The sequence below is a fragment of the Leptonychotes weddellii genome, chromosome 12 (assembly GCF_054177405.1).
Source record: "Leptonychotes weddellii isolate Sample4059 chromosome 12, ASM5417740v2, whole genome shotgun sequence".
NCBI lineage: Eukaryota > Metazoa > Chordata > Mammalia > Carnivora > Phocidae > Leptonychotes > Leptonychotes weddellii.
Genome location: NC_138380.1, coordinates 38,364,495 through 38,377,710, shown reverse-complemented (window position 1 = coordinate 38,377,710; position 13,216 = coordinate 38,364,495). Strand labels below are relative to the sequence as shown.

Here is a 13,216-nt window from a genome sequence, read left to right as displayed (position 1 = left end):
GGGGCCAGAAAGCAATGGAAACTTGCAACTCTATGAGATCCCAAATTGTAAGACTTTCTTTAACTTCCTGTCATTTTTGTTCATAAACCAACCAACTCTTGTCTGAATTCATCTCTTTTTTCTAATACCTTGCTAAACACAGCTGGTAGCAATCAACATACACTATTAACATTCTATTTACCAACTGTGATGGCTAATTTTATGTGTCAACTTGAATGAGCTAAGGGATGCCCAGATAGCTGGCAAAACACTATTTCTGGGTATCTGGAAGGCATTTCTAGAAGCGTTTGAATCGGTAGACTAAGTAAAGATGTTCTCACCAATGTGGTAGGCATCATCCAATCTGTTGAAGGCCTCAATAGAACAAAAAGACAAAGGAAGGGTCAATTTGCTGGGACATCCATCTTCTCCTGTCCCTGGACATCAGCACTCCTGTTCCTGGGGCCTTGGGCTAGGACCAGAATTTACACCATTGACTGCCCGAGTCTCCAGCCATTGTGCTCAGACCTACACAAACATCTTCCTTGGGTCTCATGATTTGTACTTGGACTTAATTATACCACCAGCTTTCCTAGTTCTCCAGCTTAAAGACAGCAAATTGTGGGACTTCTCAGCCTCCACAATTTTGTGAGCTAATTCCTATAATACATTTCCTTTTATGTATATCTCTATGTATTTCCTATTGGTTCCATTTTCTGGAGAGCCCGGACTGCTAACCCAGGCTTGTCCTATGGGCTCCAGGCTCAGTAGGCACACAATTTGACTTCCCAGGCATCGTATGTGATGGTTCTATGAAATGGATCTCTAGTGTCCCAGCTTCCAATATCAATTTCCTTGCCACCTGCTGCCAGCCCACAGGCCAATGCCACATGTTTTTGATTTTTGTTATGATAGCGTTGCATATGAGATACCAACTTCTGCTTCAGTTAAGGAAACACTAGCTGCTATATCAAAGAAACCCCCAAATACAGTAGCCTTAACAAAGTAGAACTTTGTTCCTTGTTTAAAGTCCAATCAACAGTAAAAGTCAAAGGGAAGGGCCCTGCTCCACACAGTCATTCAGAAACTCAAGCAGGTGAAGATTCTGCCGCACTTAACAGATGGCTGTAAGATATCCTTCAGTATCAACATCCAACAGTCAGGGGTGGAAGGAAGAGAGAGAGGAGGATTACTCAGGTGGTTTATCTGAGCCAGGCCTGAGAATAGTGTCCATGGATTCTTCCCATATTCCCATAGGTAGAGCTTAGTCATATGACTACACGCCGCTGAAAAGAAAAGGCTTGCTGGACAGCTCACCTGTCTCTGCCACAGTTATTTTAGGTCTGCCAGGCTTCCTGGTTCCACCTGAGCTGAGGAGCTGAGGAACAGAAAAAGCTGTGAGGTAGGTGAGTTAGGTCATACCTCCTCATATCTAGCTATGACCTCTGGTTTGTTAGAGGGTCAAAAAAACCCCAAGGGAAGGTGGTGGTCAAAATCCCACAGCTAAGCAGATGAGACCTAATGCACTAGAAATATTTAACACTGAGGTTATATTTGTAGATAAACAAGCTATCAATGATCGGAAATCAAAAATTAATTTCAAATTTTAAAAATTTTACAATTCGGGCATGACTGTTAAAAACGTTTAAATTTTTAAAATCAACCCGAAATACATAGACTTCCCAATATGTGAAAAAATATTTAAGACATCCCCGGGTATATTTCCTTGTTACAAACAAATCACCTGCACTCATTATAAGCCCAGAGATGACATAGTCCCCTCCCGACCAGGAATAAATTCTGTCTCATTTAAAAATCCCAAGATACCAATTGCTCCCCTTCAGGCACTCAGTTCACAAAAACAATGGATTCCCAGTGGCTCAGCAAGGGGCATGAAGCATGGCGAGGTAAGGAGCAGGAACTGGCCCCTTGGAGACTAAATGGACAGTGTGGGCCCCCACTAGGGATGCATCCGTGAATTAAGACTGCCTAAGGCAGCATGCTGCTTTCCAGTCCCGAACCTAATGGACCTGCTGCCTCAAGGCTACCCCAGCTATTAATGCGCAGGGATGGCTGGATTTAACTGCTTTTTGCTCCAGCTCAGCACCAAGGCCTGGGTGGAAATAATCCTTTTATCTCCCAATAAAGGAGAATTACTGGCATTTTGTAGCTCAGTTCTCTTTGAAGAGCCATCTTTAGAAGCTGGAGGCTTTGCATTTCCTAGAGTGGTCAGATTAGAGACGTTTTTCACTGATCTCATTGGGAGATCAAAGGGCAAGTAGTTGATTATATTGTCACCCAGTTGCCCTGTGGAAAGTACTGCCAGGTTCCATTTTAAAAAGTTAGAGCACAGATGTCATTCTCAAGAACTTTTCTGAAAAACCAACCAAGTCTTCACAACCATATTGTTTCAGAGCCAGCTGTTAGTCCAGCAAATGGGGATATTTTGAAAGGATATAATTTGGTCAGCTGTATTTCTTACTTGCCTCCCCTGGGTAAAATCCTTCTGGGAGAATTTTTGGATGTATATAATTCCTATATACAGATAACAATCTAAATGCAGTAATACTGTCTGTTCACTTCCATAAAGGCAGTCCATATACATTCTGAAATACTATCAAAACTTTATTCATCCCAATTAGTAAAGGAATTGACATTCTCATCATAGGGCTTGTCATCTTAAATACATTATTTTGTTTTTATCTTCAAAACTCTGAGTTTGATGCAGGGCGCCTGGCTGGCTCAGTCGGTTAAGCGTTCAACTCTTGGTCATGATCAGATCACGATCTCAGGGTTGTGGGATCAGTCGTGGGATCCAGCCCCGTGTGGGGCTCCATGCTCAGTGGAGAATTTGCTTGTAAGATTCCCTCCCTCTGCCCCTTTTTAAAAAGCCTCTGAGTTTGGTATTTTATGCCTTGTTTTTTAAACTGGGAATCTGAAGCTGGAAATGGTTGGTCGTTGCCTAAGGTTACACAGCTGGTGATTGGTAGAGCTGGAAAGTATATTCAGGTCTGACCTTGGAGTCTCCTTCCCAGGAGACCACCATGGAAATCAGGGTTTTTCAACCTTGGCACTATTGGTGTTTGGGACTAGATAATTCTGTTTTACTCTCCTATGCATCTAAGGATGTTTAGCAGCATTCCTCACCTCTACACACTAGATGCCAATAGCAGCCCCCCCCCACCCAGCACATTGAGACAACCAAAAATGTGTCCAGACATTGGCAAATGTAACCCTCAGGGGCAATATCGCCCCCAGCTTAACCGCTGTGGTAAATGCTTCTGCAATGTTTGCTTCCTTATGCCATGAAGTCTTGTGGTTCTGTGAAATGCACAGAATAATTTGAAGCCCTAACAGTTCCTAAGAGTGGCCTCACAAGGTATACATTAAGAAAGAAAACACCAGTTCTAATTAGCATTGCAGCTTATTGAACATAAAAGCTTCTTCCCATTATTCCTGATAACCGTTTGTCCTCTCCAGTGAGTAAATGTTCACACTGTGGAAAGACTCAGAAGATCCAGTGGTTTGCGGTCGCCTCAGAAATTCAGCCCAGACTCCCTGGGAAGACGTTCTAGATCTTTCCACTTCGGCCTCAGTTCTCCACCCCCCCACCCCGAAAATCAATATCCTTTTAAGCTCCAACCAAGTGAGGTGACTCCCTCATGGTCCAAATACATCTGACATTTTCTGGTTTCCACGTCTTGGGTGAGGACACTCACTCTGCTTCACGTGTCTGTCCCAATCTCACTCCCACACCCCCCAGTTCCACCTCTGGATTCTCTGCATCTGCCCTGCAGCCTTCCCCGCATAACAACGGGGGATGGCTCTCTCCCTCACAGCTGGTTTTCCTCTCCCTCATGTCAGCCAGGCTTGTCCTCACCCAGGACAGTGTGTGACCTTTCCTGCTGGACTGAAACCTCCTAGAGAACAGGAACTCTATCTTAGCCTCTTCTGTTCAGTCCTTATCTTTTGGCAGATGTGCCACGTTGGTCAGATTGGGCTGGATTAGACTGGAGAGGGTCTAGAATAATACTGCAAAGATAAACTTCAGACCAGTTTCCCTGGGATTAAAATAAATTTCAAATGTGGAATCTGAACACTGTAGTGAGGACAGGCAAGCACAGCAATGTACAACCATCCTGCCCCACATGACAGGTGCCCCGGGTAGGCCTTTGACATGGGCCACTGCTAGGGTCGTGCTCATTGAGCCCCAATCAGTGGCATCCCATCCTTGCTTCCCTCGCTAAGGGTGTGCTGGGGCAAGGTTGCGGGCATCCACAGGAAGGGCACCTTTTCCCAATTTTCACAAAGGCGCCATATTGCCTGGCAGAAGCTCTGACAGTGAAAAAACTCTTCCGCAGTGGCAAGGGACCCTGCGTCCAACATCTCCATTCCCAAATGTACCATCTACACACTCCTTTCACTAAGAGCTATCACTCTGAATTCTGTCCACCCTAATCAACTTTTATTTTACCACTACTTCTTAACTAGAGAGTGGTTTGTATTCATTGATTCAACAAATATATATTAATCACTCACTAAGTTTAGAGGATACAGCAGTGAAGAAAACAAAGTCCCTGCCTCCATCAAGCTTATACTCTAATAGATTGGTATACACACGTACCCCTCGTGTGTTTACCATCAAACAACAGCCCACGTAGAATTAAATTATATATCCAGGTTCCTACTTGGGACAGGTTGTTTTGTTTTGTTTTGTTTTTCATATCCCTGGCTTGAGCTTTTGTTGAGAGTGGATCTTCTGAGTTAGATGAACGAATTAGTCTGGGGTAACCATTCTAAGAAAATGGCTTTGCCCTAAGTTCCTGAAGTGACTGGATGGGTAGCTCAGCATTGCCCCCTGGCTAATTCCAGGTCACAAGGCTAATTCCAGCTTTGGCTGATTCAGGGCATTCAGCCAAGACTCTGGAGAAAGTCTGGATGTCCCAATGCATTTGCATTTTATATTAAGCTGCAACCTGAGCAGTTTCTAGCATCCGGCTCAAAGCCATCTTTACTCTGATAATACTCAAGGAGGTCCTCCCAGGCAGAGGTGAGCAGGATCTAAGTGGTCCCATGACAGCTGTGGATCTAACCTATGATGTTCCTATTGGCAAAAACACCACTCCATTTCAGCATTCCCCTTCTGTATCTCCAGATGGAAAGCTGTGCACCAGTTACCACCGAGGGCTCATCTCAAAGGCAAAAATCAAAGCCCATCAAGTATAGCATTGTCATCATTCTGGGTAAGCAAATTCCCTCCTTGTGTTGCAGAACCGTGTGAACATTCCAAAAGCAAGCTTGTCCCAGGAGCTGGTGGTGGAGAGCCCACACAAGAAAGGAATTTGTCTGCAGGCACTCTACCTTTGTCTGACTGGAGAGGAATGTGTGGAATTTATCCATCCACCTGTGTCTCCTTCAAGGGCAGACAGTGGTTCCCGATCCTTCCCTTTAGGACTATAGTTGCCCACCAAGACCATGGGGTGTGGATAATTTGGAGAAAGTTGATTAAGTCATAACTAGCTGAATGATGCTCACAATTACCCAGTTGACCCTGTTGCATTCTCTGAGGCATATTCTCCCCTAAGGCTGAAGTTTATGAGCAAAGAAAGACAGAAGTGGCATTCCATTTCTTCTGGATACTTAATTGCAGGGTCACTACAAGTCCCTTCCTGATGGCCACTTGACCTTGTCCCCTTTCTCTCTACTCCTAAGACGCATAACATCACTTCATCTTAGAAAAAAAACGGGATTTCTAGAGCACATAATATGTGTCAGATTGGTGTGTATTCTTTGCTATTCTCAAACCTTCGAAGCTTCCTCGCCCTTACTCCCTCTTAGTTAATGACCCTGCTTCATATTTCACTAAGAAAATAAAACAGAACCCCCTCATCCTCCCACCTTCGCATCCCTCGACCTATCTGCCTTTCTACAATGTGCTCTGTCTTTTCTCCTATTCCGGTGAATCAACTGGCACTGCTTCTTTCTAAGCCCAGAATGATTGCTGGAGCCCCAAATCCCATTCCGTGCTGCCTCCTCAAGAATTTCAGCCCTCTCGTTATCTCCGCTCCCCAACAGGTCTCCCCTTAACTGGATCGTATGCATGTAAATATTGTGCAGGAGGCCACTCGGTGAACTCCACCGAGTCACCGAGTCTCTTCTAACACAACTCTTCCATGTTTTACCTCTCATTCTCTGGAGCCTGTTTCCATCCGCTTCCTCTCCTGTCACTCCTGAAACCACTTTCAGCAAGGTCATCACAACCTCTAAAAGACCAGTGTCAATTCTCAATCTTCATCTTGACTTGTAAGCAACATGTAATCAGTTTCTCTTTTTAAGAACACTTCCTTTGCTTAGAAATTCTATTTATGATTTCTACTTGAGATCTTGATTTGTGTTTCTGATAAGCTTATCATAGTCAACATGTCAAACTGAAATTCTTGGCATGTTCTCCTCCCCTACACAAAGTAACTCTTCCCCCAATTGTCCCTATTTCAGTAAATGACACCATCTTTCACCCAGTGTCTATATCAAAAACCTAAGGGTCATCTATCTGTTGTTATTCTATTTCTCAGACATCCCACATGACTAGTGCATCAGCAAGGCCTGAAGGCTCTACCTGCAAAATAGCTCTCAAACCCAACCAGTCCTCACTATCTATCCAACTCCTGTCTTAGTCAAAGCTTCTACAAATTTCTGCCTAGAACATTATAACTGGTCTTCTCTTTATTCCTTTTCTGCAAAACAACCAATGTGGTCTTTCAAGATTGTAAATCAGGTATCATTACTATCCTGCAAACCCACCTTTGGCTTCCCATTACATTGGAATAAAACCCTACAGTTTTATTGAGGGATAGATGTGTGATCTTTCCCTCAGCCAGGTCTCCAACCTCACTCCCAGCGCTCTCCTCCTTGCTCATTTTATCCCGGTTGCATCGGTCTTCTTGCTATTTCTTCAAAATGTCCACTTGTTTGCACCTGGGGGACCCCGTGCTGTTTCCACCACCTGAAATACTCTGCTCCAGATGGCCTGGCTCCCTCCTCACATCATTTTGTTTCCCAACAGTGCTTCCTCCTCAGCCAGGCCTCCTTCACAAGTCTTAAATAGCCCTCCTCTAGTCTTTACCCGGCTGTATTTTTCTTCCTCCTCCCACTTCTACCTGAACATTTTATCTGTTGGTCTGCTTACTATCTGTCCCCCCCACTGGTTTAAATCCATGAGAACAATGACTTTTGCTTTTGTGTTCCTTATATTATCATCACCAAAGCCTGAAATAAGATCCCACATACACTAGGTGCTTCATTAATATTTGCTGGGAACAAATGAACTAGGATATGCAAGAAGGAAAGGGATTTGTGTGATTTTCTTTTTATGTAGCTCAAATACTTCCCTCCCTACCCCTCTGGCAGCTCCTGGGAGCCCTAAGAAAGCAGGCCTTTTGTCTTAGCTGTGTATCAGATCACCAAAATAATCAATCTCATCTTTCTGAGATGCCATTCCAAAATGCCAAACAGACCAGGTGCAGAGGGACTCAGCCAGCAGGATAGAGGTGCAAAACAGCAATGCAGGCAGAGCTGGGGCGAAAGCAGATACAACCACCGGGGCTCACAGTCCTTTCCCAACAGCTGATCAAGTAGCGCAAAGATTCTCTTGCCTTCGCAGATGGTCAGAAATAGAGATACACATCCCCTGGATGTTGAGTCAGGACATAAATGTTATACATGTGTTCCAGAGCCGACATAATTATTTGTAATCAGGAACCATCTGCTCAGACCCTGAGGGTCCTTTAGTCAGAGAGCAGAGAGGCCCCCAAGAGGGTCAGCCAGTGTTAACAGCCCAGTCAGACCAAACCAGCCCTTCCTATAACAGATATCTTGGAATGCCCCTTTACCATCCTGAAATGAAATGTATAATTAATACTATCCACCTAACAAGTCTTAAAAGATCAATATGTAAGAACACAAAGGAGGACTAGAGAGAAAATAATGTATAATAAAACAGAGCAGATTTCAATATGTAAATACTTGGCCACAGCTACACTAGAAGAATAATGAAGTAGGCAGCTAGATGTAATAACAGCTACAAAGGAAAATCAATACAGGTGTGTTTTCATAAAGACATGAAAATAAAGCAACATTGCTGTCAGGGACTTGATTTTCTGAGCAGGTAAATAAATCCTGCTAAAGTTCCAAATTAGAAAAAGTAATCTTTCCTCCCTTTGCAAAAGAATTGCCTTTCTGGAAAATTCACTATTTCTTAAAAATATTTGTGTTCATATATAAAACAGAGTTAGGTTTCCAGACTGGAGTAATTATAAACAGAGTTTTCTGCTACATAAATGCTCACTTGGACATTCAAAGGACGTATGGGACATTGGTGGGACGGCCTGCCCCACGCAGAAGGACTAGTATCCCTGGGCAAACCAGATCCCCCACCAACCCCACACATGCACATACATAAACATGCACATTTTTTTCAAAATGCCCCCAAAAGGCAATTTTGCCCCTTCATGCCCCAGAACCACTATTCTAGGCCAATGCTAGGCTTAACCGCCAGTGCCCAGAATGCTCAGTGGTCTTTGTGTTTCAGTTGCTCCTCTTTAGTCCATTGCCAAGGCCTGGGGAATAAACACACGCCGGTCAAACAGTTACAGGGGAAAGTAGGCCCCTGCAAGCAGATGGCGAAGGAACCCTGACTTCTCTGAAGAAAAGTCCTACGGGTGAGAAAGGGGGAGAGGGAGGGTGGAGAGGATGTAGCAAGAAAGCAGAAGAGGACACGTCCATGTCTAGTCAGCCCCAAGACTCTTTACCTCGGTGCATGTGGGTATTAGTCCAGTTCCCCAGAGAAAGAAGAGATATACATGTATGTAAAGAGAATTATTAGAAGGAATTGGCTCACATGATTACAGAGCTGAGAAGTCCCAGGTTCTGCAGACCCAGGAGAGCCAATGGTGTAGTTCCAGTCCGAGTCTGAGTGTGAAGGAAGGCAGGAGAAGAACGATGTCCCAGCTAAAAGGTAGTCAAGCAGGCAGCATGAATCCTCTCTCACTCAGCTTTTTGTTCTATTCAAGCCTTCCAGGGATTGAAGGGGGTCACGCACATTGAAGAGGATGGTCTGCTTTTCTTAGTCTACCAATTCAAATGTTCATCTCATCCAGAAACACCGAGAAATAGTGTTTCACCAAATATCTGGGCACCGCCTGACCCAGTCAAGGTGACCCATAAAATTCACTGTCATGCTCTGGATCTCCCCATATACCACCCATTTCCTCTGAGGATTTGGAGACAAACAGAATCAGGGGCTCACACACAGACTGACTTGGAGAGGGGTAGAGGGCAGCTATTTTCTGGAGTGGCTGACTTAGAAATGGAAAAGAAAATTAAGAACATTGTGATGAAGCCAGATTGTGCTTTGAAAACGTGAGGCACCACCTTTTCCCCCGCCATACCCTAAAACCAGGAGTCACTATTGGTCAAAATGCTTCCTGTTCTTTTGTTTTGTTTTGTTTTGTTTCTCATAGAGCCTCCAAAGAGTTTTGCTGGTTTTCCTTTCACACTATGTGGGATGAGAAGCTGAGGCCATGCCGAGCAGTTCCCAACCTTTCCAATAGGACTCACAACAGGGGTCAAATCGAACCCTCCCTTTACAAATTCACTCAACTCTAGCAACGTATCTGTGGGCTGTGTACGCATGCCTGTGTATATGTGCATGTGTGTGAGTAAACATGACGTTAACGTTAACACACAATGTTCTAAATATTTCTGAGAGATCTCAGGTGCTAAGGAACCTCCTATTTGGAGCTCGACTTGGGGTCGCCACTGAAAGCCCCCCAGCTGAGTCTGCTACGGTGCTAACGGCTCTCTTCTCCCCAGCCTTCATCTGCTGTTAGAGTCCATACTTCTTCTTCGACATATGGGACAATTTCAGTCTTCTTCCAGACACCAAGGAACGCTTCTATGCCTCTCTGATCATTCAGGACCTGCCAGCCTTGAATAGCACCATCAACCCTCTCATCTACTGTGTCTTCAGCAGCTCCATCAGCTTTCCCTGCAGGTAAGGGGCACTCCTGTCTGGGCCAATGCAGATAGCCACTGTACTTGGACTCCAACATGTGTCCTTTCAGGTAATAGTTGAGATGCTTGAGGGTCAGAAAGGCTCGCTAGTGTGACAAATTCAAACCCAGGTTCAGGTCACGCTCTATGCTCTTTCTCCTATACCACCTCACCTGCGATAGCAACCATCTTAATCAGGTCATGCATAGAAGAACTTTCTTTTGCTCAAAGCTTCCCAACATGAATTTCCTCAGTACGATGCTGTGGGGATAGCAGGACCCAAAGCATTATTACTATGTTATAGATAAACAGATGAAGGCTCATGAAGGTAAGTGACATTACGGAGGTTATATGAAAAGTAAGTACCAACGCTGAAATTAGATCCCTCCCACAACTACTCAGTCATTTTTGCTCTTTTGCAGCTGTTTTACTGCATAAGCTATGGAGAGTAGGTAGAGAGATCCATAGGAGATAGAATAGTAAAATGGTTTAAGGCTTGGGTTTGATGCCCGTGGCTAAGTTTCAAATCCCACCATTGCTGATTCATAGCTATGTGTTTACCTTGAGCAAGTTATTTAACTTCCATAAAACTCAGTGTCCTTGCCTATAAAATGGGGCTAGTAGCAGTGCCTACCCAGGCTCTGGTACTGACCATTGGGAAGGAGGGCTATGAGGGGTGGGGAAGGAAGGTGTGTGTGTGGCCGGGTGGGGGGGTCGGGGGGAGGGGGTGGTATCACATGCAAAGTGCTTCAACAGTGTTTGATCCTCAATACATCCTCCATAACTATTATTGTTTAACATCCTTACTTCCCTTTTCATCAGGTCAAATTATTTTTCCCTCCCTGATTTATTCTTTCTCTAGGGAAGCAAACATCACGGGATTCCAGAATGACATTCCAGGAGAGAACTCAGAGGCACGAGATGCAGGTTCTATCCAAGCCAGAATTTATCTAGACTCTGGGGCAGTAGGATTGCTAGGCTGAGCCCCATCAGCAATTCTGGATCCCTGTCACCACCTTGGGTGTGTGCATGGAGCTTGAGCTGACTTCTCCATCCTTTTCCTTCCATCACTTGGGAGATGCACAAGGCAAGCATCCTAAGGAGTGTGTGTCACCTGCTTCAGCAAGTACTGGCCAATGTGAGGTCACCAACTATTCATGCCATCCAAGAAAGATGCTCCCTCCTTCCCCGCGATTCCCAGCCCTCCTTCCCACTGGTCAACACCAGAACCCAATGGACAGAGGCATCTCTGGCCCAAGGTCCAGGCTTGGGCAAGCAGAGGGGACTAAAGAAGTACGGTTGTACAAGAGTCTCCTAATTACAACTTAAGATATAAATCAAGACTTGTTGAAGCCTAGATTTTCCCCCCACTTTTGGATTGGCAGTTCAGCAGTTGTAGCCAAGAAGATATTTATCCTTAAAATGGCAACAAATTCATTCCCAGGCACAGGTACGTTGGGTCTCCTCCGCGCATAGCCTCAGTTTGCAGTTGGGTGTGTCGGCAGCACCTAACCTCACGGTCCTGTTGTATCAATCAATGATTTGTCAAAAGAACCCAATGCTGGCCCTCTAGAGGAAGGTTAAAATTAAGGGGTACTTTCTCTGATGGGAAAAAATAATAATACTAAAAAGTCATGGGCCCCAGACCTCCAGTCTCTGAGAGTTGGGACCTGGGTTTCACACGTCTTTGGGGCTCCCCGACAGCCCCTCCCTCGGCTTTCCACATTTGGGCCACTCCGGGCTCCAGTCCCCATCCTGCAGGGTCACCTCTTCTCCTCTGACCTCTCTGAACCCTCTCTTTAGTTGAGAGCTGAGTCCCTGTGGCTTTTCCAGACACGATGTTCCCGTAAGCTATTGGTTTTGCACATCGCAGCCATTGTCTATCTAACACCTCGGCCAGAAAGTGCTGGTGGGGTTTATTTTGACAAGTCTGGAGTTTGGTATTTATAAGCTTAATCCAAGTGAAATATGACTAAATGTTTTCTAGTCAATTTTTGCCATCAGATTTTTTCCTAAGTGGAAATGGCATAATTTAATTTGATTATATATACATCCCCACCCACGGCTCTGGAATGTGCGTGAGCTCCTTATTTTTAGCCTCACATATATTCTTGACATTAAAATCTCCTTGGCAAAATCCTCCTTCCCAGAATTATTCTGAGCTTAAGTCTTTTTTTTTTTTTTTTTGGCCTACCGCTCTAGTGGAGTCATTAAAATGTGCAGTATATTTTAATAGCACTCCAGTCCTCATTATGGTGTCAACCCAGAAACTGTATGTTTAAGGTCACAGTGGCATTTTTTCCACAAACTCTCTTACCAATTCCTTCTGTCCTTAGGGAAAGTATCTCTTTAGGCAGAAATCAGACTCCTCAGTCACTATCTCTCTGAGAATTATTCTCTGAATTGAGGAGACTGAAAAATCTAGTTTTATGTCGACACAATAGTTTTGAAGGCTGCCTCCCTTTCTGTCCAGCCAGCTAAATGTGAGCAACCCCAGACGGTTTGAGTGGTCGAGAAGTACTTTTCAACGTTTCACTTTAAATCAGGATGTGCCGCCGAAGACCCACACAGAATCGTTGCTAAAATAGCTGCCTGCATGGAAGCCAATTAACAGAGCAAAATCTGGCAGGTGTCCTGGGTGGCAAAACAGGGGCCTGGGTTCTCCTGAGAGATGCTTTCAATCTCTGTCAAGTTCTGGTCTGCGAGAGACATTACGCGCCTACCTCATCCATCAGTAGAGTATGACAGTGAAGGAGAGAGTGGAGTGAGGGGGCTTTGTGTTCTTTTAGAAACTGGGAATGCGATTTTGTAGTTTGCTCTAATGCCGTGTCTCTCATTCCCCGAGAAGACTGGACATCAGTGAGATAACAGCTCACATTGCTATAGGAGAAGGTGCCGCTAAAACGAAGCTTGCTTTGTACTGGTGTGGATTCTGGAATCCTCATCTCCCACGTATCTGCTAAGCTTGGGGAAATCCGATTTAAACATTATGGGAACACTGGTAATTACTAGTCTTCTGACCTTGGGAAAAATCATTTAATGTCTTTGGGCTTCCATCGTCTCATCTGAAAGATGGCAACAGAATAAGGCTGGAGCAGAGGATCTTGTAGGTTCTTTATAGATACAGTGCTGAGACCAAAATGGTTTAAATGACACCCAGAGAGTCAGACCTTCTGAAATTCTTTCC

General features: G+C 44.7%; 1 protein-coding gene across 1 annotated transcript in view; it reads left to right on the top strand.

The window, feature by feature from the left end:
• NPSR1 (neuropeptide S receptor 1) overlaps nucleotides 1-11,698 on the top strand; it is a 135,125-nt gene extending 123,427 nt beyond the window's left edge. Inside the window, 4 exon segments of the mRNA XM_081799679.1 lie at nucleotides 5,135-5,193; nucleotides 5,195-5,222; nucleotides 9,850-10,028; nucleotides 10,891-11,698. Coding sequence (XP_081655805.1) covers nucleotides 5,135-5,193; nucleotides 5,195-5,222; nucleotides 9,850-10,028; nucleotides 10,891-10,983 — 359 coding nt within the window. The 3' untranslated portion in view covers nucleotides 10,984-11,698.
• Nucleotides 11,699-13,216: the final 1,518 nt, after the last annotated feature.